Source organism: Calonectris borealis, chromosome 6 (genome assembly GCF_964195595.1).
Source record: "Calonectris borealis chromosome 6, bCalBor7.hap1.2, whole genome shotgun sequence".
NCBI classification, from domain to species: Eukaryota; Metazoa; Chordata; class Aves; order Procellariiformes; family Procellariidae; genus Calonectris; species Calonectris borealis.
Window position 1 is genome coordinate 26,342,929 of NC_134317.1, and position 27,045 is coordinate 26,369,973.

At 38.7% G+C, this 27,045-nt stretch overlaps 2 protein-coding genes across 4 annotated transcripts in view; one reads left to right on the forward strand and one right to left on the reverse strand.

Annotated features, from left to right (window-relative positions):
• The window catches only part of LOC142083631 (oxysterol-binding protein-related protein 6), an 81,466-nt gene extending 62,224 nt beyond the window's left edge, over window positions 1–19,242 (forward strand). Inside the window, exons 26-31 of one of the 2 annotated variants that reach the window (XM_075153343.1) lie at window positions 7,952–8,126; window positions 12,590–12,785; window positions 14,346–14,487; window positions 15,215–15,332; window positions 17,140–17,244; window positions 18,605–19,242. In XM_075153343.1, coding sequence (XP_075009444.1) covers window positions 7,952–8,126; window positions 12,590–12,785; window positions 14,346–14,487; window positions 15,215–15,332; window positions 17,140–17,244; window positions 18,605–18,906 — 1,038 coding nt within the window. In that variant the 3' untranslated portion in view covers window positions 18,907–19,242. Of the gene's footprint in view, window positions 1–7,877; window positions 8,127–12,589; window positions 12,786–14,345; window positions 14,488–15,214; window positions 15,333–17,139; window positions 17,245–18,604 lie in introns of those variants that run through there. The other variant, XM_075153342.1, reaches the window with a different exon arrangement.
• Window positions 19,243–20,621: 1,379 nt separating this feature from the next.
• Window positions 20,622–27,004, reverse strand: FKBP7 (FKBP prolyl isomerase 7). 2 transcript variants are annotated; one of them, XM_075153348.1, is made up of 5 exons: window positions 26,632–26,722; window positions 26,110–26,368; window positions 24,713–24,864; window positions 21,301–21,434; window positions 20,622–20,981 (listed from the first exon to the last, which is right to left on the reverse strand). In XM_075153348.1, exons 2-5 carry the CDS (start codon window positions 26,322–26,324, stop codon window positions 20,820–20,822), a joined length of 663 nt encoding a protein of 220 aa, XP_075009449.1. In that variant the 5' UTR covers window positions 26,325–26,368; window positions 26,632–26,722; the 3' UTR covers window positions 20,622–20,819. The 2 variants fall into 2 exon arrangements, with proteins under 2 accessions (XP_075009449.1, XP_075009450.1); XM_075153349.1 differs by lacking the exon at window positions 26,110–26,368 and having other exon boundaries at window positions 26,632–27,004.
• Window positions 27,005–27,045: the final 41 nt, after the last annotated feature.

Below are 27,045 nucleotides of genomic sequence, written 5' to 3' on the forward strand. Positions count from 1 at the left end.
CTTAATTGATTAAAAAAAACAACACAACAAACCTTTAGGAATAGATTAGCGTGCAGGAAGCCTGTGAGGCAGCACCACCAATCTGACATCTAATTTAGCATAAAAACTATTACTTAAGTATGGAAGTAAATTTTATATTGAAATTGAATCTAACCACGAGACAGATGATACTTCATCTTAACCACAAACATGTAGGCGCTGTGGTGTGGTGAAGTGAGACAGTGTGGGAAGCTATTGACAAGATTTCATCCTGACTCAGCTAAAGGAGTTGCCCACAGAAAGCTGTTCCAAGTTTCACTGCCGGTACAAAAATCTGTTCTGATGTGATGATACACAGCATTTTTGCCCAGCCAACGTATCAAGCCACATGGTTCTCCAAGTCCTTACTAGCTTATTAAATATTTAAGTTGGTCTAAATGTTAAAAACCACAAGTATGCAATATTGACTGTTCCTGCACCTGAATATGCAAAATTATTTTTTGAGTAAGTAATCATTACTAAATCAGATTAAAAGAAACTAAGCTGAAATATCATTGAAGGTACTGTGGGCTAATTGAGGAGGTACTCTACAGTTTATTTCGACTGAGTGGTGAGTCTAATTTTACCCAAGGCCAGTAAATGAAACTTCTTATACCTCGACTGTGTTTTTTATTTCTGAAAGCTATGTCTAACTATTAGGCAGAGTAGCTAAGAGATAGGCTAGGTTGTGTATCCCATATCTATATCCCAAGTGCGTATTAATAATGGTAAATTTAAAAAGAATTCAGAACAAGTTAATGAAGTAGGCATAAATGCATGTTACAGATATGAATCTGATGTGAAGACCTTTTTTACTTTTGCCATTTGTAATCACATGGAAAAGTCCCAAAGTCAAATCAAATATGTAGTTGCTTTTCTCACTGATGACTGTCTGGCTATGTTTCCTTCAGCAAAGAAATGAAACTAATTACTAGCTCAAATTTCACAATTACCCCAGTTTCTTGAGCAGGTTTTTTGACGAGTCAGTGGAGGAAAAAAGTATAATTAAACATTTCCAAAAGGTTACACTTGTGGACTGCAATGGACTACAAATTGAGTTTTTTTTTTTAACTGATAAAACTTAACGTGTAGATTGTTTTTTAAGTTCCTCTTTCAGTAGGTTATTTTTGAGGGCCTGGCATTACATTTAGTAGTAAAAGAAATTGAGGTGATGTAGCACAAGGGCATATCCATTCTTCAATTCTAGTTCAAGAGCTGATTTTACTTAAATGCTGATCAGCCAACCTAGTACAACAATATTAGTCAGGCTGCTTTTTATGTTTGGTGACAAGAATTTTTTATGTCACCTGTCTGTTAAAATGTTTAGTATCTGGAAACTGCTCAAGTATCTTCTTATTTTATGCCTACACATGTGAAAAAAAAAATTAGGAAGCTAGATGAGGAAGTATTCTCGGAGCATAAAAAGGAACAGCCTGAATAAGCAGAGATGTGATTATGAACGAGGATACCGAATTCTTGCATGCCCTACAAACACCTACTTCATTTTGTCTGTTTATAAATAAATACTCTGTATCCAAAGATCTGAGAGTACTTTATAATCCTAGTCAGTTCTTGCAGTATCCTGCTCAGGGAAGTGATGTATTACCACAGCCACATACAGTAGGTTTCACAGACTGAGGTTAATTGCCCAGTGTTGCAGAACAACTAATGGCAATGCCAAAAATAAATCCAGTTCAAGCCTGCTGTTCAGGTTAAAATATAAGGAGAAGAAGCAAAGAACAAGATATATCTACTACTGAAGGGAGAATTGTATAGAGATAACTGAACCAGTGCCCATCAGACAGATTAGCATGGACAATGTGAATTATATCACGGTAGACAAATCCTTTGTTTTGTAGTCTTTCTTTAGACGTAGTGGCACAGCAGCAGCAGCTACAGTTCTGCATCCTCATACAGGTGGATGCGCAAGCCCCACAAAGCTGTCCTCTAACAGACACGCCCGCTCACAGATGCTGGAAAAAAGGACTTAGCCATTTGGGCAGCATCCTCCAAAGGAAAGGCAGCATTAAACCTAATTTAGGTCACATGGGCTTGTTTGTTTCCAGGTTGTCTTCACAAGCTAATAATGCTGGATGATGAAAGTAGCTTCACTGTATGCGGTAATGTTTATGTAACAAATGACCACTTCTTTTGGCTGAAAGATGTGCCCGCTTCTCATAGATAGTAAGTTTAAATGCAAACATACTATCTCAGCAAATCTCTCCCTGGTGTACTACTTTTGCATTTCTTACTAGTAAATGCTTCACAGCTAACACATCCATCTGCCCATTAAGAATATTGCCAATAATATTAGGGCAATTACAAAGAAGCAAAAGCTGGGATATTTCATACACTTTAGCCAGTGATAGTCATTTAATATCATATTATTTAAAGATGGACACATGAAACACAGATTACGTAGTCTGCACATCCGTGAACAAAGGTCTGAAACCTGAAAGGTAAGTCTGTGGAAGAGCATATAAAACTATCAGCAGAGCGTGTGCTCCTTAATCTCTTTTGTGTTTCCTTTTCATCATTAACTTGGCTGTAGTGAGAAGGCAATGAATGGTACAAAGGAGCCAACTGTGCAACACATTCCCTTTTCATCAAGTCAACAGATGTTGCTTGTACAAAAGTGAAAGGGGGATGATGTCAACCAAAAGCCATAGAGAAGCCAGCGGAACTCCACATCTTGTAGCCTTTCATTGGTGTAACGCGTACAGTACAGTGCAGCTTTCAATGCTTTGATTGCTGGGCAAGTGTCACGCTATAATCAGCACCTCCTGGCAGGAGATCTACCTTTTATGTGTGCTGTAGCACAGACTATGACTATGTATTATTGCAGTCTATTCTGTGGCAGAAAATCGAAGGAGGTTCCAACAGAGTTTACTTGAGCTGTAAACCTGAAGAGCATTATATAGGGAACATAGTGAGTGTGTGTATCTGTCTTCCAAATGGATTGTTAAAGGTGACCTTGAAAATCATTTAGAACTGCCCTAATGGTATGTTTTAGATAGCTATACAGAAAAGGACAACAGTGTTTCCTGCACCTTTTAAATATTTTTTTCAAATCCATTCTAATTGGTGAAGAAACTGTTCATGCACAAAAGTCCCATATAAATAAAACATAAAAGTCCATTAAAATACTTATCTCTAGAAGCTTCTTATTAAAATTTTCTCCTGAGACTACAGATAGTAGTGGCATATTCAAAAGGATCTGGCTCCACAAGAAGTAAAACATACTTTAAATGTGGGGAACTGAAAAACATTTTAGGACTAGGCTTCTGATGAGTTGCCTCCTTGAATTTCTGAGTTCCCTAACTTTGATATGGTCTATTTATCCTGCTGCCCAGAGAGATTTCCATAAGGAACCAATTAAGTTTCAGGTACACAAGAAGTGACTACATTTTTTTACTGCTTTACCAATTTGAGAGCTTAGTAAAGTAAGTCTACACAAAATGAAAATACTACTGTAGCTAATTTAATTGTTCCCCTATACTGCATAATTAAAGTAGCATTTGTGAACTGATTTAAAATTTTCACTGCACTTGAACTATCTAATAAAGAAATCCAACGTGGAAGTATCTTTGCTGAAGCTAAGTCTGCTGAAAATCTTCGTCTTGCTTTAACTTACTTTTCTTCCCACAATGGTCTCTAAATACCATAATGCTTTGTGAGCAGCAATCACTGCGAGCCTGATGCCAAGGGACCCCAGTACCCCAGCAAACTGCTAGACCAGGAGTTCAGCATGACTGTGGTACTGTCTTCATACTCAGGAGCTCTGAAGTGACGTAAGTCATGGTATTAAACTGACTGGTTTTGCTTATACAAGAGAATCTCTAGACAAGCTCCACCTTGCAAAAAAAAAAAAAAAAAAAGAAAAAGTCAAGTGCTGTTAAAACCATTTTGATAGTAAAAAAAAAGCATATATGTAATAAGGACCATATTTGTCCCGTAAATTGTTATTTTTGTTACTTCCTGAAATATAACAGGATCTATATTGCACAGACCCTTGCTTTCTAGGGAAATACTCATGCCATCTGCTGGAAAGTTACGGAATTCAGCAAGTAAGTTTTTCAGTAGCATTTTATTTTGCTGGGTTTTAGGTGTTAAATTCTTGCACTTGTTCTTTTGTAAAGATCTGTAGGTAAATGTAACATAGTTCAAAGGCACTTAAGTCAGGTGGTCTGGCAACTGACGGCACCTCTTTGTACACTAAGAACGCGTTAAACAAATTACCAGCATAATTTGGTACTGATTATGTGGGTTCAACCCTTTCAAGTGAAACACCAACTCAGTTTATCCAGTCAATTAACACTTAAGACTTCTTTTCTCCCCTCAACTGACTGGTTAATCATACTCATTTTATGATATGGTTGACTGTGACGAGAAACAAATTAAAATCAGATCAGTTCATGTGGATTACAGAAACATGAAAATCATCTGCAGATTATTCTAGATTTCTGGATTAAAATTAGTGAGATAATTCTACATTTTCAGTTCCTTGGACAAGCCTCTAGCTTGTACACACCTCAGGTCAGCCTATAAATGCATCTTTAGACACCCCATAATTACAGGTATCCAATATTCCTCTGCAGGGATAATGTAGGATAACTATCTAATAATAAACCAAAAATCATTATGGAGTTACCTAATAACTACAAAAAGCACTCTGCATCCTCAAAGGTTAATCAGAAAGCAGGACTGTCTTCCAGATTTTACTATTAAATAATATCCAGGTGCATATCAATATGATGTAAGGAAAAAATACAGTATTTAAGCATCAAAATTCTCAGCTATATATAGCTAATACTTGCCTGCCTCTGTTACTACTCCATGGCTAAGACCCATTCTGAAGAAATAGAACTCATCTTGCATATAAAGTAAACTACCTTGCTGTTCACTCCAGGTGAAGATTTAGCAAAGAAACTGCAGAACGCAGAGCTGAATAAGCTACCTTGAAACTGCTCCCCATGTTGCGGCTTGTGGTGTCCTTAGGCAAACGTACAGACACCTTCAGTCTGCCGGGGATGGACAACTCACACAAAAGAGAACAGAAGCAGAGAACAGAGTTAAGATAGGATTGTAAGGACACGAAAATCAATTAAAAAACCATAGAAGTAGAGCTTTATATCCTTATATCTCTTCATGTTTTTTCTTGCACAGAATTCCACCTTCCAACTATAGAGGAACCTGCTCTGCAGATGAATCAGCAATTGAGGCTTCTGCCACTAAGAGTCTTGATTTATTTATTTACAAGGGTCAGAGGGTATATAATTAGAGAAAGAAGTGGTAACAGAGAGAAAGTGTGTTCTCATGATCGAGAAAATGGGGAAACTGAAAGAATAATTTTGTCTCTGACACCAACAATGAGTTTGTATATGATTCAGGGGAGCTTACTTAAGAACAAAAGTCATCATAGATGGATACTAGGAAATCTGTGGGGCGGACTTTTTTGGTCATATTTTTTCATTTGTTTTTTAAAAAGGTGCCTGGGTCATGGTGAGGGTTCAAGTCTGACATCGTTCCAGTAATGTATAAAAGTGGGCTAAGATCGGGCTGGAAAAGTCCTTTTGTTCTTCTGTGAAGCATCCTGCGTAGGGAAGGCAGATGGGATGCCTTGTCACTATCGTTATGTGCATTAAGGGGTACGGAAGGTTACAGCCCTGGCACTCCCCAGAGGTGGCCTTGAACCCCCATGTGAGCAAGGATTTTCATCTGCACAGCTTGGTGAGACGAAGCAAGATTTTTCTTTATTCAGGTGTTGACTCAGGCGTAACGTATGCACAGCATGTTTTTCATGTATTGGTTGCTCAAAATGAGAGAGCACCAGGGCTGCAGAAATGCTGAAAGTTCATACATACACTGGTATGCCAAGTACAAAAGTGCCTCGTACTGGAGGGACGGAGGAAATACCTTAGGTTTCTTCACTTGAACGCGCAAAATTAGTGAATGTTTTCTGAACGTGGCGATGTTAATGTAGTTGCACTCCTGTTCTCTGACCTGTGGCGTGAGGATGATACAAACAGCTGCTGCAGCATTTATGGTGGATTATAGGGTGTTAGAGTAACAGTACCACCACGTAAACGCATCAAATGAAACTATTCATTATCAAAATTACTGCTAGGATCAGACTGAGTATGATCTATGACCACATACTAAGCAAGAGAAACACAAATACATGTTGAATAAACAGTGCCAGCTGAGCTCAATAACCTGTAGAAAAAATAGTATTCTCTCAAACAGTTGTAAGACATATACAGGATAAATCTAAATCAAGACTGAATGGGCAATTTTAATTTAAGAATTTCCTTAGCTTTTCCTTCCCTTTAAAACCTTTTAAATTCTGTTAATGTGTTTTGATTGAGTAAATATGTACAGGGTTTTTTATTAGTGCCGCGTAATATGAATTACAGTCAGACTGAATTGCAGCATTTCACATGGTTTCGGTTCAAAGTCTGTACATAACCAGCTTCGATTTTTGAGCACCCTCTAGAGTAAGCAGAAAGCTCCGGCAGTCTTTCCTTTCATCTTAGATAGCTGAGGTAATATATTCCTCTTTTTGCCTTTTTATTGGACTTCCTCTGAATGTTTAAAAATAGTTATGGAAGTATTGGAAAAAGCTAAATTGAAACATGTTAAATTATTAAATAAGTGATCATATTATAAAAACAGTCCTTAAAATGCTTTCATGTGAAAATCCTACTTCAGCAAAAAAGCCAACCAAACAGAAGTTTTTACCTGGAACCAGGGATAATATTCATATTAAAGTGTAGCTTTACAAGCCTGTGGCTGATGTTTTACCTACTATAACTGCAAAAGGAGTCTCTGGAAGATGTGCTACAAGGTTTAACAGTTGTATGCTCACCACGCTTGCAAGAAAATCATCGTTTACATGAGGACGGGTCAGCTCCTGCTGCCTCCCTCATAGATCCTTCACGGTGCTGTCTACTGACTCTCTTCTCTTTACGATTTTATATCTTTTTACACTGGTGTTTTCCCTCTTGGATCCTTGAGCTGCTCCTTAATCCTGTATCAATAATCTCACTTCTGTCTGCAACTTTACTTTTATTATTTTGCATAATTCTCACAATTTAGCGAATTTCTCAGTCGTCTGAGCCAAGTACATGCAGCTGGCCTGTCTCAAAACTGGCCCTTGGGTCACAGGCAGCTGAGTCCGTAGGAGAAGAATAACGTATAATGAAAGCCCACTGCTGTTTCCCCCCCGCCCCCAGCCATCTCTAATCTTACGCTTCGGCCCAGGTGTTTCCGAAGACCTCCACACCGCTTGCTCGCCGGCTGAGCTTTCACAGGGAGGTAATACAGCCGCTGTTGAAAGGCAACACTGTCTCAGCAGACCTACCAGCTTTCACGGATGTGTAACTCAGGCGGTCTCCCGGAGAGCGCGTCTGGGCTGCTTTGTTGGTTGTTGGTAAAACACTAGAATTCAGCTGCAGCAACGACCCAATAAACAGTAATACATCAGTTACGCCTACCGGGAAGCTAAGGGTTGCAGAAATTACTGCCTTCCGTTCCTAGGGCTGCAAATTTTGGTTTCAAACAGTGGCATTAAACTGCCAAAGAAAGGGCAACCATTTCCCTATCAATTTACACTGGTAATTCATTATTCATCGTAAGAATTAGAGACCTTAACTGAAGGTCTTTGAGAGAAGTCTCGAGCAATACACCATAGAAGCTTGGTAGCTAAGATGCTGTTGATTCTTTCCAAGCAAAATATAACTCAATCTAAAGAACCAGTTTGACAGCTTTTTTTTTTTTTTAAAAACATGTTAATTTGTTTGAAAGAATATTGTGAAAAGAATTGAACATGGGCTTGATGTCTGGAAGTTACACTTGGTACAGAGCTTTTTATTATTATCATTACTAACGTCATAATATGTTTGCTGCTGCAACCAAAAACTTTGTTAAACAGGTTGGTGATGGAGGAAGACTAGTTCCAGTGCCCAGTCTCAGTGAAGCTGATAAATACCAACCTCTGAGCCTTGTGATTAAGAAGAGAAAATGTTTGCTTTCAAAAAAATCTAAATTTGCTTCAACACCTTTCACATTAAAAGACATTCTTCAAGGGGAGAAAGAAATTTCTGCAGGTAAGATTTCTATCTTTCTTCAAAGCGGAAAAATGCATGTTTTCTAGTAAATACAGAACGGTAGACGTAGTTTAAACTGTGCAGGTAGTATGATGGTTCTTCAGTACATGGGTAATAAAATTTGTCTTGTAATAGAATAGTCATCTAATAAATATTTAAGAAAAAAGTACAAGTCAAACTCGTAAAAAAAAAAAAGGGAAAAAAAAAGACTTTCTGGGAAAAGAGTGACCAAAAAAAAGTCAATTATACTAAAAAGCCTTGATATTTTCTGAACTAATATGAAACAAATTCAGTTCAGCTTTGTGTTTTTTCACAAATTGCAACAGATTCCTGATAGATGTATTGATCTATGTTGATTAATTGCTACTTAAAATCTGTTTTTAATGTTCACCTTCCTCTGTATACTCGCTTCTATGTATGTAAGAATGGCCTCGGTTCTGCAGCTGTTCCATGCGAGTAATCCCTGGCCTTGAACTGGGCTCTGACCATTTGACAACAGCTATCTGACTGAAGCAATTGGATTTCCATGAGGTTTTTTTCCATGTTTGTAATTTTTTTTTGTCTATTTAAAGAGCTTAACTGTGTTTAAATTGCCTTTGCTATGCAATATCAGAAATTTTTGAGGAGATTGTGTGAGAATTAGGAGGTGCAAAACTGAACTATACTGCCTATATTTTCCCGTACCTTCCTTTGAAAAGTCCGTGTAATTCTTGTCTACATGCTGTGTTTTCTCAAAACAGTTTCATTGCTTTATTTTCTTTTGGGAAAATGGTCCATTTTGACAAAAGGATTGATCACATTAATTGCACAACAATTGCATTAATTAAAAACTCTACTAAGACAAACCAGTATGAGCACAAGAAGACAGAAACACCGGTTGACCCCACAAAGGGGTGATTCCAGGATGCAAGCATGATGAAAAAAATTGGAATCCCACTAATCCTACTGGTCTTACATGCAGGACAATTCAGCTGGCTTGTCCTACATGAAAAAAATTGAAAAATCTCATGAAAAGTCTGAGAAAAAGCTTGCAAAATCTCATTAAAAAGTCTCACAAAACCTTACTAGTCTTTTCTGTAAAGGTCAAATGTCATGTGCAGAAAGTATTGTCCTTTAATGTAAGCAAAGAACTTTGTAATTGAATTTCCTTTTTCTATGTGACAAATACAAGCATTTGCAATCTTTTTAGAATTATGAAAAATATACAAACCTTTTTTTTTTTTGGTTAAAAATAAAGACAAACAGGATTCATAGCAGTCGACTTCATAATGTCAGTTTATCCTTAAAGCTTCAAAGGATTAAAAAAAAAAGGAGTAAAACCCAGACTCTCAAACGCACATTGAAACCTAAAATATTCTCATTCTGATATTTAACTGCAAAGCGAGTAGACGACATGCGCTTCTCGTCTGGGAGCCATAAATTAACTTTTGCAGTTTGGCACATAACACTTGCTCCGTTCACTCCAGTGATTTTAACTCTTTGCCATCTGGGTCGTATACCCAGCTCTTTGGGATCCTGTTGTGTGAGTCTTGAAATTTGTGCTCCTGTATCTGTTAGAAATATTACCAATTGTTGTCGAGGGTCAACTGGAATTAAAATGTATTTTGCTTTAACGATGGGTCTGGCCTCATATTCAGAGGAATCTGAGGGGAACAAGGAATCATCATTTCCCTCATCATAGTCATCAGGATCACCCCAAATATCACCATCCCATTCCTCAGGGGATACAATTCATTTCCTAATCTGTACAACATCAGAGGGATTGGGAGCCCGCATAAGCATCATCTCAACCTGTTCTTCCAACTTTTGCGTTTTCTCCTTTTCTTCCTGTAACTGTTTTTGCAGCTGCTCGATTTTCGAGGATAGTATTAATTCAGCTGCTTTTCTGCCTTCTACTTCTTCTTTCTGGTCCAGGTCCCTTCGATTGCTGTTCTTCCTAAACTGACAAGTGGCTTCTAGGCAGGCGCCTAACATTTTACAAATATTTTTTTTTCCTTTTCCATCCTTTATATGGCCCCTGGCTACTTTTAGTTGTTCTTCCACAGCTTTCCAATCATGCCAGTTATCACGAGCCCATTCTTCTGAGAATTTGGGACTCGGACTTATTCCACGTTTTTGTAACTAATCAGTGATACTACTTGCCATCCTGCCAACTACGCCAGTTTGTTGCGAATGAGTAGTTTTAAGGCCGCTTAAAGAATCACCGGCAAAGGTATCAGCAAAAGTGATTTTAATAGAAATTTATAAAAGCGCAACTTAACAGAATTCGATGGCAAGGTTCACTCTATTACTTATTACATGGATTAAGCATACACAGGGAAAATCGTGTCAGAATTGAATTGGAATGATTTATAGACAGACCGAGGACAAAAGGGTAAGGGAGACCCTCCCGTTGAGTCACAAGGGTCAGAGAAGACCCGGCTGGATCCAGCCTTAGTCTCAGACTTGGACAACGGTTTGTGCTTAATACAAAAGGGATAAGGAGACCCTCCCGTTGAGTCACGAGTTCAGAGTAGACCCCCTTGCTTTCCAAACTCCTCCTCAGAGAGGAGTCTAGGTGCGGCTGGATCTACCCCTAGTCTCAGACCTGGTCAATGGTTTATGCCTGAGGGATTATATGTGTTTAGCAGCAATTTAAAGTTCATTCACAGTTTTAAGGTAGATCATAAGATTTTTACAACATTTAATCATTGACTAATTTAACAGTTACAAAGTGAGCTAATCAAGTTTACTACAATTACTAAAGTGACTTGATTATGCTTGTTACTGGTTATCTAAATCCACACACACAAACACACACACACACACACACACGAGATGTAGATCAATTCACACTTAAGGGCTCAAAGCTAGATAAATTTATAAAGGTATACCTGTTAAAAATTCCTCTCGAGTCTCGTGAAATAGTCACGTTAAATGTCTTGGCATTTCTTAACGGGTGAAGGGTTGAGCCCTGAGGAGCATCTCGGCCGAGGAGTGTTTCAGCCCAGGTCGCGACAGTCCTCCAGATATCACAGACTTGAGGGTTTGCGAACTCTGCGAGGCGTCCCACTCAGAGCGAGACACTGGGCGCAGCCCCCTGCAGTCCTGGAGGGCTCAGAGGGTCTCACTTAGGACCACTGTTCATGGGTTTGTAAGATGATTGGCTTTAGTCATTCATAAACTTCTATGCTGGCCACAGTCCAAGGTGGTAGTTTTGGCAACAATGGTGCCGTTCCACTCAGGTTACAACTCAGATAGGGGTGTCAGGGGATGACGAGTTTTCCCCAATTTCGTCGCCCACCTGGGTTAGGTAACAGGAGTTCTGGTACCGTCAGTGCTGTTCCCCCACTTCAGCCATGCAAGAGTTCTGGGTACAGTCAAGGGACACTCCACCGCCCAGCTCACTACACAGAAGCTAAAGTTCATCGGGAGTTTCTGAGATCATAGAGTGGCCCAGGAGGGTGGGGGGGTGTCCTGGTTTCAGCTGGGATAGGGTTAAATTTCTTCCTAGTGCTGTGTTTTGGATTTAGTATGAGGAGAATGTTGATAACACACTGATGTTTTAGTCGTTGCTAAGTGCCCTCCTAGTCCAAGGACAGCTCCCGTGCCTACTGACTGAGCTAGGTACATGAGATGGGAGGGAACATAATCAGGACAGCCAGCCCAGCTGGCTAGTGGGGTATTCCATACCATGTGACGTCACGCTCAGTATATGAAGGGTAGGCGTGATCCAGGAAGTACCGATCGCTACTTGGTTATCGGGCAGCGCGGGTGGTGAGCAATTGCATTGTGCATCACTCATTTTGTATATTCTATCATTATTTATTATTATTATTTTCCCTTTTCTGTTCTATTAAACTGTCTTTATCTCAACCCACGAGTTTTTCTCACTCTTATCCTTCCGATTCTCTCCCCGTCCCACTGGGGGAGGCGGGGGGAGTGAGTGAGCGGCTGCGTGGTATTTGGCTGCCTGCCAGGTTAAACCACAACAGGGGGGAAGGAATGCACCACTTTCAGAATTCACTGATACTATTTTACACACAGTGGCTTTCATTTTGTTCCTAGTTTTAATATTCTGTGTGGCCTTCACTAAGTCATTTTGTGTTTCAGAACCTCTGTCATTAAACCCAGGACACACTACATGTCTAGTTTATACAAGTACCAACAGCATACTTACAGGTAAAAGTACTTTAGGAGAATAATGATAAGTACAGAAATGTCGAAATAGCCCTAATCACCATTTCATGCCCAGCACATATCACATGCAGGAGCCAGAGAGGCACAGAAATCCCTCAGACCCCTATGCGCTCTTTCCATTAGTCATCAGTAGTAACGCCGGTAAGTGCGTGCTCAATGTAGCTCTGAATTTCGCATCGAAATGGTTAAGCACAGTAGGAACAGTACCATTCATTCTCTTCTGGCTGTGTAAAAATATTGCATTCAGACTTTTCATCACACAACGGTTATCTTCTTTCACTCAGGTGTCTCGTCTTACCAGTTGCTCAACTATGAAGACAAATCAGATGTTTCGCTTAATGGTAGAAGAGGAAATCAGATAATGAATGATGTTGGTTTTGATGTCGCTGGATCAGATTCTGTTGCCTTTAAAGCTTCCTTTGGCATAGTGACCAAACATGAGGTTGAAGTACCAACATTACTTAAAGAACTTACTACAAGGTTATATTATATATTTTGTTTTCTGGTTCCATAATTATATTTCATATAGTTAGGTTCAACCTCTGAAATGGTTAGGTTTTGATTATTTTTAGCCAATTAATAGCAGTCACCATCTGATATTTTCCAAGAGTCTCAGGTTGGATCACTGGGATTAGACACACGACCTTCTGTATAACACAGAAGTCTCTAGAATTTTTCTGAATTAATTTTTTGAATTACAGCGCATCTTTCGGGGGAAAAAAAAAAATCCAGAGAGGAAGAGTCCATCCAAGGTCCTATCTACGATATTCCATACTTTTGAAAATTTGAAATTTCCTTTGAATGACATTACCCAACTTCAGGTTTCAGAAACATGATTTCCTTGCCTTTGTCTGATGATCTAGAGGGCCATATGTATTATTGCCAATGTAGATACTTCAAGGTTTTATGAGGTTATTACACAGCCTTTTCTTCGAAAAGCAAAGTAGGTTTATCTACTTGATTTTTTTCATAACCATCTGTGGCTCTTCTCTAAATGCAGTTTCCATTTTTCCAACATCCTTGTTGAGCTGTGGACACCGAAATCGAACTTGGTGTTCTTGTAGTGCCAGCACAAATGTCAAACACATAGAAATATGATGTGACTAATTCTAGGTGTAATTCTCTAGTTTATATTTCAAAGATTATCCCTTGGCCACAATGTCATCCCAGTGAATCCCAGTGTTGCACCCCAGGAAATTATTTACTATGCATGACGTGATATTTGGTATTTTCGAATATATATTGTTTCCTTGTAGTTATTTACCAAGCAGTGCATGACATTTTGTATCCGTAACCTCTCTTGTTCTTTACCTACCTTTTTCTGGTTTATTTGTAACCTCCAAATATTATCATTAATAATTGGGGGTGAGGTGTGGGTAGGGGTCCTAGTCTCCTGATAAAAATATTCAATGTTATAGGACTAAGAGCCAATGCCTGTAGAAATTCTCCTACAAAAACTTGTTTCATGATTGTTCCATGTTTATAAGTTATATATTTTTTTTCGGTTATAGTTGACATGTATCAGTTAACCAGTTTTTAATCCATTGAGTGTATGCCAGCTTATATAGGCATCATTTAGGCTTCTAACGAAAACGTTGCATCATCGTAAGCTTTATAGAAGCCCAAAGGTAGAGCATTACAGCTCTTGCTTTTACTATTTATTTTCCATAAATTCTTACTGACATACATTAATTATATCACTTTAAAAAAATTCATTATTAATTAGGGTGTGTTGACAGTTCCTTACTGTCACTAAGAACAGTGTCAGATGGACAGACTTGGAATTTTCCAGGATGTCCCACATATCCTCTCTAATATTTGTACATTACTGGCTTTCCTTGAATTTTTTTTAGTGCTTCTGTTCCCAAACACTGAAAATCGATATTAAGCTTCCAGAGACCTCCTCAGTCAGTTGTTTTACTGCTATGAGACAGAAGTTATGGTGATTTATTTACTGATTTAAAGATACTAATTCTATTAGCTGCTTTGTAAATTGCTAATAATCTCTGAATTTCCTTCCTGCCTCCCTCTTGATTTTAGAAAAATAAACTTTGATCATTGTCTAGTCCATCAATCAAGAAAAAGTAGGATGGAAATTTTGTGCGTGGTCATGGAAAGTATTAGAACTACAAGGCAGTGCTCATTAACTGTCCATACAGGAATGCGTGGAGAGACAATGAGGGTAAATATGTTTGACAAAGTTCTGTAACTTAAATGAACAAACATAGAAAGCTCATTTTTGTAAATTTTATGGTTGGATTTAATTACATTTTTACTGATGTAAGCTCAGAAAAAATCTGAAGTAAATCAATATTATTGCACTGATGTAAACTCAATTAAAAGTTGGTCTCTTGTTAGTATTGCTTATGTGACTGAGGGATGGGAAAGGCATGAAAGGGTGGCTAGACAATGAGCCATTGCTTTGGGTGAAACCTCAACAAAAATGTGGAATTTACTTCTTCTTAGTTTGAATCTCCAATAAACGTATAACCTATCTTTCATTATTATATTCATTTTCTATAACACATTGGAACTTCAGGTTGTTATTATTTCAATATATATATATTATATATATACTCCCTGTCTTATGTTCTTCCTCCCTCTCCCTCTCTCTCTTCAGTGTGTTTGAATAATTGAACCTACAAATCTTCTGAGGTTTGCCCATTACTAGTATTTATAAATCATTCACATAATTTTCAATGAGTGATGCAAGTTAAGTTACTATCTCTGTATCAAACTTTATTAAAATGCAAAGTTGTTAATATAAAATTCTTTAGTTGTGAAATTTGATCTTTAATTTCAAAGCTTCCTCCTGGCATTATAATTCTCTATATATTAAGATATTATTTTGTTCATTTTTTCATTTCAGTTTGTAACTTTTTTTCTTTTGATGCTTTTCTAAATTATAGTTTCACATTATTGAAGATCAGAATTATAAAGGGCGGGACAAAGCCATTGTTTTTCCTGCGCATACAACTATTGCTTTTAGTGTATTTGAACTTTACATTCATTTGGATGGTAATTTTGGTAAGTGATGTGCATTACTGTCATTACTGCTATTATTTAGAATGATCTGAGTTTTAAAAACAGTTTTCTTGCTTTTGATACACATAAGCTCCGATCCCGTACAATAGTATGCTTTAATTTTATGCACATAAGTAGTCTGACTTTCTAAGGGAAACAATTCTTGAAAAGATAAACAGGGGAGGTGCTAGAAAATAGTCTGCTGTGGAAACATTTTTTAAAAGTTAAGGATGATTTTGTAATTTTTTTTAAATCCTGCAGTTGCATGGAACAAAAAATCACTTCCTTACATTTCTAGCCTGTAAGGAACAGGCTTATGAGACCATCTGATCAGTTTTGCATAAAAGAGGCAAGTAAAAAGACCCAAGTAAAGGAGAAAGCGTGCACAACTTCTAAACTGAGCTAACATTTTTTCTGTTGGGGCTTTAATTTCAGTCTGATACATCATTACTACATATGGATATCTGAAGATATTTAGGAAGAAATAATCACAATTACTGGAAACTAATAAAAAAAATTGCATAGCTCCTGTAAGTTTTTCTCCTTTTGGGGAAAGGATAGCGCTTATGTATTTAGATTATTTGCACTAAAGTGTAGCCTATAGCATTATCAATGTTATCAATCAACATTGTTTCTAATAAACCAGAAAGTCAGTTTAGGATTTGATCTAGTACTTAACAATATCAAATGCAAAACTCCGCACCGACTAGAGTAATGTTAGATAAAGTTCTAACCACCAGATTCACGTGTACTTACATACGGGAACCTCTGAGAGTCACCCAACTGTTTCAGGGATCGCTTGACTCTCTGTAACATCGTGGCTTTCTGTACATAGCACGATAGAAGACCTGATTAGGGAAGTAATCTCTGTCTCTGCAGATCCGTACAGTACTACGTTTTAAAAGTTTCAAATAGCTCTGTACCCTTTGGCATACACAGTATAAAACTTCCATGACAGGTACTCTGCGTTGTAAAGCACCTTTTCACTGAACTGTGAGATACCTTTACCCTTCTGTAAAAACTTTAAATATACTCCAAACCAGGCATAATTACTGGATTAAAAGTAAAAGAGATAATACAATATGGTAGTTCTTCATATTCACTTCCATAATGCTCAACATTAATTTCATTTTACCTTTAATTTTATTTTACCTTTATGCAATGGTAGGTGCATGCACAGTGTTTTTCTTAAAGTCATTGTCAGTGAAATAATCAATGAAGTTGGTATTTGTATTTGCATAATTAAAGAGAATTCTCAGTTGAGAAAGTTTAAAACATGTTTTTTCAGTTCCTTGGATTATCCTTATATTTCACTTTAAACGTTTTCTTCCAAGTTATGGATAGAAGTTTAGGTGATGATACTCATTTTTATTTAGGAAAAAAAGTTTTAGTAGTTGATTTGGTGTTGGAAGAGATGACTACAGAACTCACAGCCTTGCTTATTATTTTTCATTTTAACTTTCAAACGAGATCATAGAAATGTTTCTCCTTCAGAAGCGGGGCTTCCATTTGTATGATATTGACTTAGTCCCTTAACATGGCCATAAATTGTGTATAAACCAAAACAAACTCTGATGATGTACGCTGAAAGCCACCAACGTTTTAAAATTCCCATTGAATGTGTGTCACTTGATTCTACGGGCAATTACTGTGTGCAGACTTGTATTAAAAAGTGGTCTAGCCATTAAAAACATTAGCAAAGCTGAATTTAATCACTGTTAGCGTCACAGATTAGAAAGCCTATTAAACTCTGTTGTGCAATTATTGCTTTTATGTTTTGTTCCTAAAAACTTATTTTTAATTTTTACAGAACTCTGTGTGACTCCAATTTCAAAAGGAGGATTTGAAAAAGAGAAATCTGGATCATCTTCACTGACCAAATTAAGGAGGTTAAAGAGTAATCTGTTTCATCGAAGTATGACTTTTGATATTTATATCCAAATGTCTTAGTTAATGCAAGAAGAGTGTGTTTTTGTTTATTTAATTTATGTGCAAGATGAACGTTTAAAGAAGAAAATTTTGATGGAAAATGTACCTCTTTTAATTTCTTGTGTATTGAAATGATTGTAAAGTTACTAAAATTTATATTTGAGAATTTGACTCTTTCACAAATAACAAATTTATGGTATTGCTGTTCATTAAAACTCTAAAGATCTTAAAATAAAAGTTTATGGCTGTTGATAAACTGGTATGGAGTAATTATACAACCAAGTTCAGTTAACATTAAGCCTATTTCATATGCGTGCCAATTACAGCTAGTGTTATGCAATACAAGTTTTAATCTAGAAATAATATTTCAGGGCAAACTCTCTAAGTTTAAATAGCAAACAATATTAATTTAAATATTTGAATGTACTCTTTAGGCAGGGGCATGGGCAAGATACCATCATGGTTCTCTTTTCTCATTCTGATATGAACACAACATCTGACTAAAACTGAGTACCCCTGTATGGAGCTATATTTTCTTCAGAACAAGATCCTATACTTTTAACACCCCTTGGTCTAAGCATTTTGGAAATCTGCAAATCTGAGTGTGAAGATAAACGTTGAGCAGTACACACATCCTTCTAAAGGCTGCTCTGTGTTGATGTCCTTGCCCCATTGTATCCCGGTCTTGATCCAAGGGCTTTTATGGACCAAGCCTTCAGTGCTGCTCCAGTCCACACTAAGGGAATAAATCTTCAGTGGGTATGATACATCTCAGCAGCTGTAGCTGCCTAGAAGTTTGTCCGCCAATCTAAACTAATCAATCCCTGAAGAGAGAGGAAAAAGGTAGGTAGTCCCAAAAGTGATTTCTTCCTGGGGTGTTTAGAGGCTCAGAAATCTGCTGGGAGGTCAATCCTGAGTCCTCCAAATCTTCTAAACTTTTTAAGTATTGGTGGCTTTTTTGTAAATACTAGGAAAAAAAAGTGAATCTACAATTTTTCGAAAATAAAACTAGAAATGCAAAAATAAAAATGGTTAAACAGGAAAGTACGCAGCTGTGATTTGATTTGGCACCAATTTTTCAAAAGCTTGCCTCATGCCCATCTTTTAGGTGCATTTCTAAAAATATTATTATACAAAAAATTTCTTTTGTTAGTGTCTTTTGTGAAATTAGAGAAAAATTTTCATCACACAGGGCTTTTGATGGGAAGTAATCTACAACGTGGCATGTTTAGAATGGTTTAATGAATCAGTTGTTACTTCCATAATTAGATTGACAGGTTGTTTTGTAAACAGTTCGCAATGTAATGACAAATCATTGCTTCTTCTTTTTGTGCGTTCTTTTTCAGATAAGGGAGTAGTGGATACCATTGGTAACTCTGATGCTTACTTGGAGGACCTTTTTACAGATTATTATGAAAAAGCTGCGAGCATGACTGATCTCTCTACAAGCTATCTCAGAGAAGGGTCTCATATCCGAATTAATTTACTTAATAACAACATCCCCAAAGGTCCCTGTGTCCTTTGTGGAATGGGAAGTTCTAAAAGGGAGACAGTCTACGGATGCCTAGAGTGTTCTTTTAATGGACAAAAGTACGTACGACTGCATGCTGTGCCCTGTTTTGACCTCTGGCATAAGAGAGTAAAGTAACTGAGCCAGGTAAGTGCCTCTTGTCGCAGACACGGGCATAACTGTGCCACAAACTTTTCAGAATAGTAAATATGACTCAAATTGTTGAAATGCAAAATAGTGAAAGTGCAAAACATTTTATTGCACTATTATCTTCAAGTTATTTGCTTCACAGACAATGACCTTTGACTTGAAAATGCCCTCATGCGTTCCGACATTGCTTTTCTTCTTTCTAGAACCTTCTCCTTTCATTATCATGATAATGAAAAATGTACTTTTAAACTGTATTTTCATAATGTCAAAATATATGCTAGAACTTACTTTAAGTTGTTTACACAAACTTCTTGTTAAACCCCAAAATACTGCCTTTATCTACACTGGCATATGATGGTAAAATGAGAGTATTTGTTAATAATTTAGTGTTCTCATGAATGTTTAATTGAAGCATCAGATTAAAAAACATGCTAAAACTTAGCTCAGTCTAGTGTTTCATTTACAAAAGGGAACAACTAAAACTAGGGATAGGCGTTTCATATTAGTATGCCATTACCACATGTCAACAGTTTGTTTAGATTAGTAAAAAGTACCAGCCAGTCCACCTCCTGCATTTAGATTTTAGGTCACAGCTGCTCTTGACATTATGTGTTCAGAAAAAATTGCTTAGCAGAAAATGCTTTGGAAGCTTACGAAAATAACAGAACTACATCCTTCCAACAAGACTTCAGGGGTGAAGGTCTTTAACTGGTAGATCTCAACCACAGAAAATTAAGTCTTCATTGTTGAGAATACGAACACCAGAGGGCACTGCAGAATGGCATCCAACATGAGCTTGGGAGTGCTGTTGCTTAGTGTACTGTGGAAGCTCTCCCACGTTATTTCAAAATGGGAAAACAATTAAATAAGGCTTTTCTACCTTTTAGAATGATTTTAAGGATAAGCCAGGTATGGGAGCTTTTTACTTCTGCTGCCCCTTTCACTGTGTACGTCTGATTATTACGTGTTGAAATGAATACAGCCATTGCTTTTCATATAAGAAGAGTGACGTGTATTACACAAGTATTATGACGACATCTGCATAAGCGGAACAGTTAACTAGCCTGAGGTACTGTCTATTAACTATCGCTCCTTCTTTGCATTTTTCCAAAGTGAGGGAAACCAGAATGATGCCCAAATAATTACTTATGTTTACACAGAGTATCTCCCATCATCATCCACCTCATCCAAGTAAATCATGATAGTGTAGATTTTTAACTTGGTGTTGCTGAATAAACTGGCTAGCTTAATAATTTTACTAAGTCAAAGTTTAAAAACCCACTTAAAATACTGCTTTTTCATGAACACCAAATTATTCATGCTAATATTACATCAAAGAGGTTATTTTAAGTTGCTTTAAAAACACTTGTGGTTTTATCTTGACATTCCATAGATGGTGTTCATTTATTTTAAGGCCTTTTATAGTTAAATTTGCTGCAAACGGCAATTCCTCAAGAAACTAGCCTAGGAGCTGCAGAGGTAACTCTTTAACAGAGTTACCTTCCTGGGATTCTGTTCTCCCCTTTGATTTTACAGGGGATTGAGAAGTATTCATCAGTTATGTTCTAACTATGTCAACAGGTACTGGAACCATTGTTGTGTGCTTGATAGGACAGAAATTTTCATCGGTATTTTACACAATCAGAAAGACTACTGAGCAATACTGTAGATTAGGACATGACGCAGGAACCACTAATAATAGATCATGGTGTTTTCCAATTTTATTCTTTTCTTTTGAAATATCTAACATATTTTATTAGTTGAATGTTTAAGATTTTTACAGTCACCTTAAGAGATATAAAAAGATGCCACTATAAAAGAAATACAAAAAATTCTGTGATGAAGTATTATTATTATTTGAAATTCAGTGTTCAGAAAACAGCCAAAGATTTTTTAAGTACTTAGAGTTCATCATGCTGGTAGACATTGTACTCCTTTGCTGATATGAAACCATCTCCATCATGGTCATTCTTCTTAAATATATCAGCTAAGATTTCATCATGGACTGAGGGATGACGTTTTTTGCCATCTCTTGCAAATTCTTCTTTCAAATACTGGCTTATCTAGAAGAAAAGAAAAAAGTCCAACCATTGTGGCTTTTATGCTAGTACTCAACAGCTGTCTTCAAGGACACTTGGGTTATATATGTAAGTTATTGTGACTCCAGTGCAGACTCGTCTAAAGTTTGTTTCCCAGCAAGTCTGAGATATACTAATGTATTAATCAAAGCAAATTTCAACTTTGCAGAGTGTAGTTTGTGTAAGCATACAGAAGCTTTACATGATGAACTGCAGCAGAGGCAGCTCATGTAAAGATAACACTGATGCAACTATACCTACAGTTTTATAAGTAATTTATTCCAAATTAGTTACACCACATTACCTCAAGTTCAGAGAGTTTCTTGTCACTGTCCTTGTCTATTTGATTAAATGCTTCAACACTGCGAGGTCCCTTATTTACCGCATAAAGTTCAATCTCAAAGATCAATGTTGCATTGGGTGGAATCTTGCCCTGTGCTATGAATAAAAGAAAAAAAAAACATTTAAGAAATCAGGCACTATGGTCAGAGATCACACATACGCTAAATTCACATGTAAAGTGTCTTATTTATTTTTTATTACAAAAGGCTGTGTTAATATTCAGATTAAACTCTGAATGCAAGTATTGTACAGCTAGACAGGAAGATTGTTCAGATTGTATTAGATAAATGATTTTGAGAGAGATTTGCAAACAATATACTTCCCTCAAACAAAATTACATTGCTCGTATCAACTCAGGTATTTTTAAAAATTAAGAGAAGGAATTAAGAATTTGTGTTATGAAAAACAAGTTCTCACTCTTTTACATACTGTCATATGATGGGGCTTATTGAGAGACTGATTCTAAGACATATGCCTTTACTAAATACCTACAATCCGATTTAAAAGATTACAGTAATAGACCACTCATAGAATCATAGAATCATTAAGGTTGGAAAAGACCTCTAAGATCATCGAGTCCAACCATCAACCCAACACCACCATGCCCACTAAACCATGTCCCTAAGCGCCACATCTATACGTCTTTTAAATACTGCCAGGGATGGTGACTCCACCACTTCCCTGGGCAGCCTCTTCCAAGGCCTGACCACTCTTTCAGTAAAGAAATTTCTCCTAATGTCCAATCTAAACCTCCCTTGGCGCAACTTGAGGCCATTTCCTCACGTCCTATCGCTAGCGTCTTGGCAGAAGAGACCAACACCCACCTCACTACAACCTCCTTTCAGGTAGTTGTAGAGCGCGATGAGGTCTCCCCTCAGCCTCCTCTTCTCCAGACTAAACAACCCCAGTTCCCTCAGCCGCTCCTCATAAGACTTGTGCTCCAGGCCCTTCACCAGCTTCGTTGCCCTTCTCTGGACACGCTCCAGCACCTCAATGTCCTTCTTGTAGTGAGGGGCCCAAAACTGAGCACAGTATTCGAGGTGCGGCCTCACCAGTGCCGAGTACAGGGGCACGATCACCTCCCTACTCCTGCTGGCCACACGTTTCTGATACAGTCAGGGATGCCGTTGGCCTTCTTGGCCACCTGGGCACACTGCCGGCTCATGTTCAGCCGGCTGTCAACCAGCACCCCCAGGTCCTTTTCCTCCGGGCAGCTTTCCAGCCACTCTTCCCCAATCCTGCAGCGTTGCCTGAGGTTGTTGTGACCCAAGTGCAGGACCCGGCACTTGGCCTTGTTGAACCTCATACAGTTGGCCTCGGCCCATCCATCCAGCCTGTCCAGGTCCCTCTGCAGAGCCTTCCTACCCTCGAGCAGATCAACACTCCCGCCCAGCTTGGTGTTGTCTGCAAACTTACTGAGGGAGCACTCGATCACCTCATCCAGATCGTTGATAAAGATATTGAACAGGACCGGCCCCAAAACTGAGCCCTGGGGAACACCGCTCGTGACCAGCCGCCAACTGGATTTAACTCCCTTCACCACAACTCTCTGGGCTCGGCTGTCCAGCCAGTTTTTTACCCAGCGAAGAGTGTACCTGTCTAAGCCACTTAAAGGACTTTATGTAAAATAGTGTTTAAAATATACATCTCATTAGAAAGAAGCAATAGAATGTAAGTCATCTGATTCACACACAAAAAAAAAAAAAACAAAAAACAAACTACTGGAATATTTTGTCCGGTCCCTGAAGAAAAAAAAACATGTTAGACTTCATTATTCCTTTGTCAAAGCATTTTCTGATATCTGATGTAAAAATACCACTGCCTATAAACACAGGTCATTGCATCAAGCATCTGGCAAAAAAGAAGGAACTGAATAGAGACAGAAACAAACTAATGAGGTCTAAAAGTAAAGCCAAAAAAGCATCAAGAAATCATGCAGTGTAAAATTAAAACGTAAACATGCAAGTTGCTTCTATTCATAGTCAAAGCCAGTGAGCAAGACATTGTCACCTCAGAATTTTGACAGAATTTGAGCTTGTGCCCATCCTTCATAAACTGAAGAAAAACTAAAGAATCTATTTTGTTTATAAGCAGAAGGTAAACAAAACTATTACTCACACTACTCATCTAAAATATCCATAGTAAAAATGACAGGTTTCAGAGTTCAAAAGATTCCAATCTTACAAGCTTTAAAAAATTAGAAGTTTTAAATATATCTGAATATAAATCATGGTTTATATACTACTTAGGAAAGAAAGATACAATTCTAGAATTCAGTAGTTTACAAATATACATACCAAAAAAGGAAAGATATGTAAAATTTTAGAAAGCCACATGCATCTTTTATAATTCAAGATTAGGCAGGCATCTTCCCCAGCATGCAGGAATACGCTGAGACAGAGGACAGGTATGCTGTAGGAAAATAATACTTTCTTGAAGTGCTACCTAGAACAAACAGTTAACACTAGTATTAAAGAACATACTTTTATTTGTGTCAGTGTTTTTCCTTGTTGCTATGAGATTTACTCATTATACTTAATGAGACTTACATTATACTCAAGGGGAAAAACTTATTCCTAGTAAACTTCACTGGCTACAATGGAATTGTATGAAAGACAAAACTGGTGCATGGAATTCTGAAATAGTATCACCACCAAACAATTACTATAGAGCAGGAGCTACCTTTTCACACAGAAGCTACTACACCCAAGTCAGAGCTCAATTTAAGTTATCTACAATTAAGAGTGCTGAAACACTGCATAAAACTCTGATTGGAACTTTTTTTTTTAAAAGTAGGCTGCATACTTAAGCATCACAAATTCAAATCGGATTTCATGCATTGTACTGTTGCAATTATTATGTAATGTGATGATACCGTCCATTAACTATCCAGAACGTAAGCAGTATTTTAAACAAATTATTTCTACTTAGATTAATTCTGTGGCATGTATTAGATTACATTGCATTTTGCTCAGAAGACGCGGAATGTCGTTAAAAGGCTAAGCAGGTAGGACACAAATAATAGAAACTAAACATGAATAGCATATAATAGATTAAGACAAAAAAATGCTGATATGAATCATGAAGATCTTCCTTTTGCTGTCAATTTTTCATATTATGGCAATACTTGGAAAAACACTTTGGGTGCCATGTACGGAATTCTAATGCAAACTCGAGGCCTGGGTGTGGGTCTACGAGGAGGACTACTTAAACTGCATAGAAATGAGCAGGATTAGGCTGCACAGCTGCAGTCATCACCTTCAGTGCCTCCAAAAATAATGGAGCACCAATTCTTACAGTCATTTACAATACTGTATGTTTGAAAGGGTAAAACAGAGGAAAGACAAAGTTTAGTATTAAAACTTCTCTTTTACCGTATCCTTGCTGTCCATATGCTAACGATGGAGGAATGATCACTTTCCGTTTTTCTCCAGGACACATATTCATCATAGCAATATCTAACCCTTTTATGACTTGTCCAACACCCAGAACGAACCATTTTGGATGACCTTCATTTTGCGTCCGACTATTAAAAAGAATTGTGAGTGGATAACAGTGAATTTAGTATTTTATTTTTTTATGTATCATTTTAAATTAGCAGTCAGTAAAAACATACATTAGATTAGTAGAACACAGGAATGTTTAGAGTGCAAGAATATAAAATATTAACACTGTTTTTCTGCTACATTTATAATTAATTAAAGGTCATATCTTGAAATGTGTAAGGGGCAACCTGCTTTTGAAATAAAAAAAAACAAGTAAAAAACCTAACTTATTTTAGGGACATGGTGGTGTTGGGGTGATGGTTGGACTCGATGATCTTAGAGGTCTTTTCCAACCTTAATGATTCTATGATTCTATGATTACAAAAACATCCAATCTTCCTGATCATATACACTGCATGCCAGAAACAAGGTGCCACGGCAGAAAGTCTGTGAGAAGAGGAGCGCTGGGAGCAATTCACTGCTAGGAAGTGAAAATGTCTTCAGCAGTTTACATCACTGTAGGATGGGATGGGATGGAGCATGCAGGTGTGTGTTGGGGGAACCTGGCAATCTTGGCTACAGTACTGTGTGCTCACCCACCGCTCTGTTCAGTTTAGATATTCAGTGCTTGAGCCAGCTTCTGGGCATATGAGGTGGCCCCAGTATGGGAGCTACACTGAACGGTGACTGAGCTGCATGTAGCTCAAAAGTCAGAGGGCAACACTATACGTGCCAAAATCAGTCACTTCAACAGGCAAAAAAACGCAAGTAAAATGGTACTGTTAAATGTAGAATTATCCTATATTGATTTTTTCTTAAATTATACAAGTGCAGGGAATGAATCAAAATTTTGTAATACGCTAGGCAACTCTCTGATCTGTCCAAATATGGGGGAGGAATGAGCCAGGTACCTGAAGGAAAGAAAAGACTCTCCTCCATAGTTCTGCACAAGTGAGTCCTGCCTCACTAGTAGGATGCACCACCATTAAAAGCAAGGCACTGTAAAAATAAAGGTTTTGCACAATGATTTCTGTGCAAAGTAAGATAAACCAAGCTGAAACTGCCTCAAGATAGACGGATGGGACAAAATGAAAAAGCAAAAGCCTAAATGCTAAGACTGGGGCAAAGAGGAAGGCAGCACAAGTCAAGGAGGCAAGCAGCGACAGGGAAGGGGCATAAAGTCTGCAAACCGCTAGTGTAATGCGGCTGCCCTGCACAATGCCGACTATGTAGAAGTGCGTGCTGTATTCAAGTTTCTGTCTAAAACAGTCAGTCTGCGTCCCTACCAGCAGCTCCTCCTCCAATCCCGAGTTTTTCTGCACAGATTACAGCACAGAACATGGCAGGTGATAACACGGTGGGGTTTTCTGCGCCCTGCCAAAGGGGTTCTCCATGTGAGGTGTGGGCTACAGGCTCTCAGCGACCCTCCCAGTTGGTCCCCTTCTCTGGCGACGGCCGCCAGTCTCAAGCATGGCTTTGGTTTCCAGCTTACCTCAGCCATGATCCTCTTGACCCTAGGTAAATCCTACATGCTTCCGCACTCGGCTGAGGAAAAATAAAGGCTGAGATGTGGGGGGAAATTACTAATGCTAACGGGGTTAGCCTGGACCCCAAGCTGTGCCCACGCTGGGGGAGCAGCGGGTCCCGCTTACCCGGCTGAGGGGGCGCGGTGGGCCCTTGAGCCTGCCGCGCCCCCTCAGCCGGGTAAGCGGGACCCGCTACTCCCGGGGACGGGCAGGCTGTGCCACGTACACCGTCGGGCTAGGGCCTACCTTCCCTTCCACCCTACCCGGTGCCCTGGGGCCCACCTGCAGTAAAACTTGGATCCGTCGCCGGCCAGGAAACCGTCGTAGTGTGCGTTCAGCAGATCCCCCTTCTTGCTCCGCGGGCTGCAGACCTCGGGGAGGTGCAGCACCTCTATTTTAACCTCCTCCGCCGCCGCCGCCGTGCCGCCTTCCGCCTGGGCCGGCGCCGCCAGCAGGGCCAGCGGCAGGAGGAGCAGGGTCAGCCCGCGGCCCATGTCGCTTCAAGGAGGCCGCCGGCGTGGCACTGTCCCCGCTGGAGCGGGGGAGGCTGAGCCTGCGCTGCGGGACTGTCTCAGCCTCCCCGGACGCGAGAACGGGCCCGGCCCAGGCAGCCGCGGGGCGGGCGGTTCTGCGGTCCGGCCCCCTCCGCTCAGGAAGTGAAAGGGACGGCAGGAAACAACCCCGGGGGGTGTCGGT

Coding starts and splice junctions, on each gene's coding strand:
- FKBP7 (XM_075153348.1), bottom strand. CDS start 26,324: ATGGCTGAGGTAAGCTGGAAACCAAAGCCATGCTTGAGACTGGCGGCC. Junction 21,435..24,712: donor ATATGGACAGCAAGGATACG/GTAAAAGAGAAG, acceptor TTTTATTCATAG/CACAGGGCAAGATTCCACCC. Junction 20,982..21,300: donor AGAAACTCTCTGAACTTGAG/GTAATGTGGTGT, acceptor CTTTTCTTCTAG/ATAAGCCAGTATTTGAAAGA.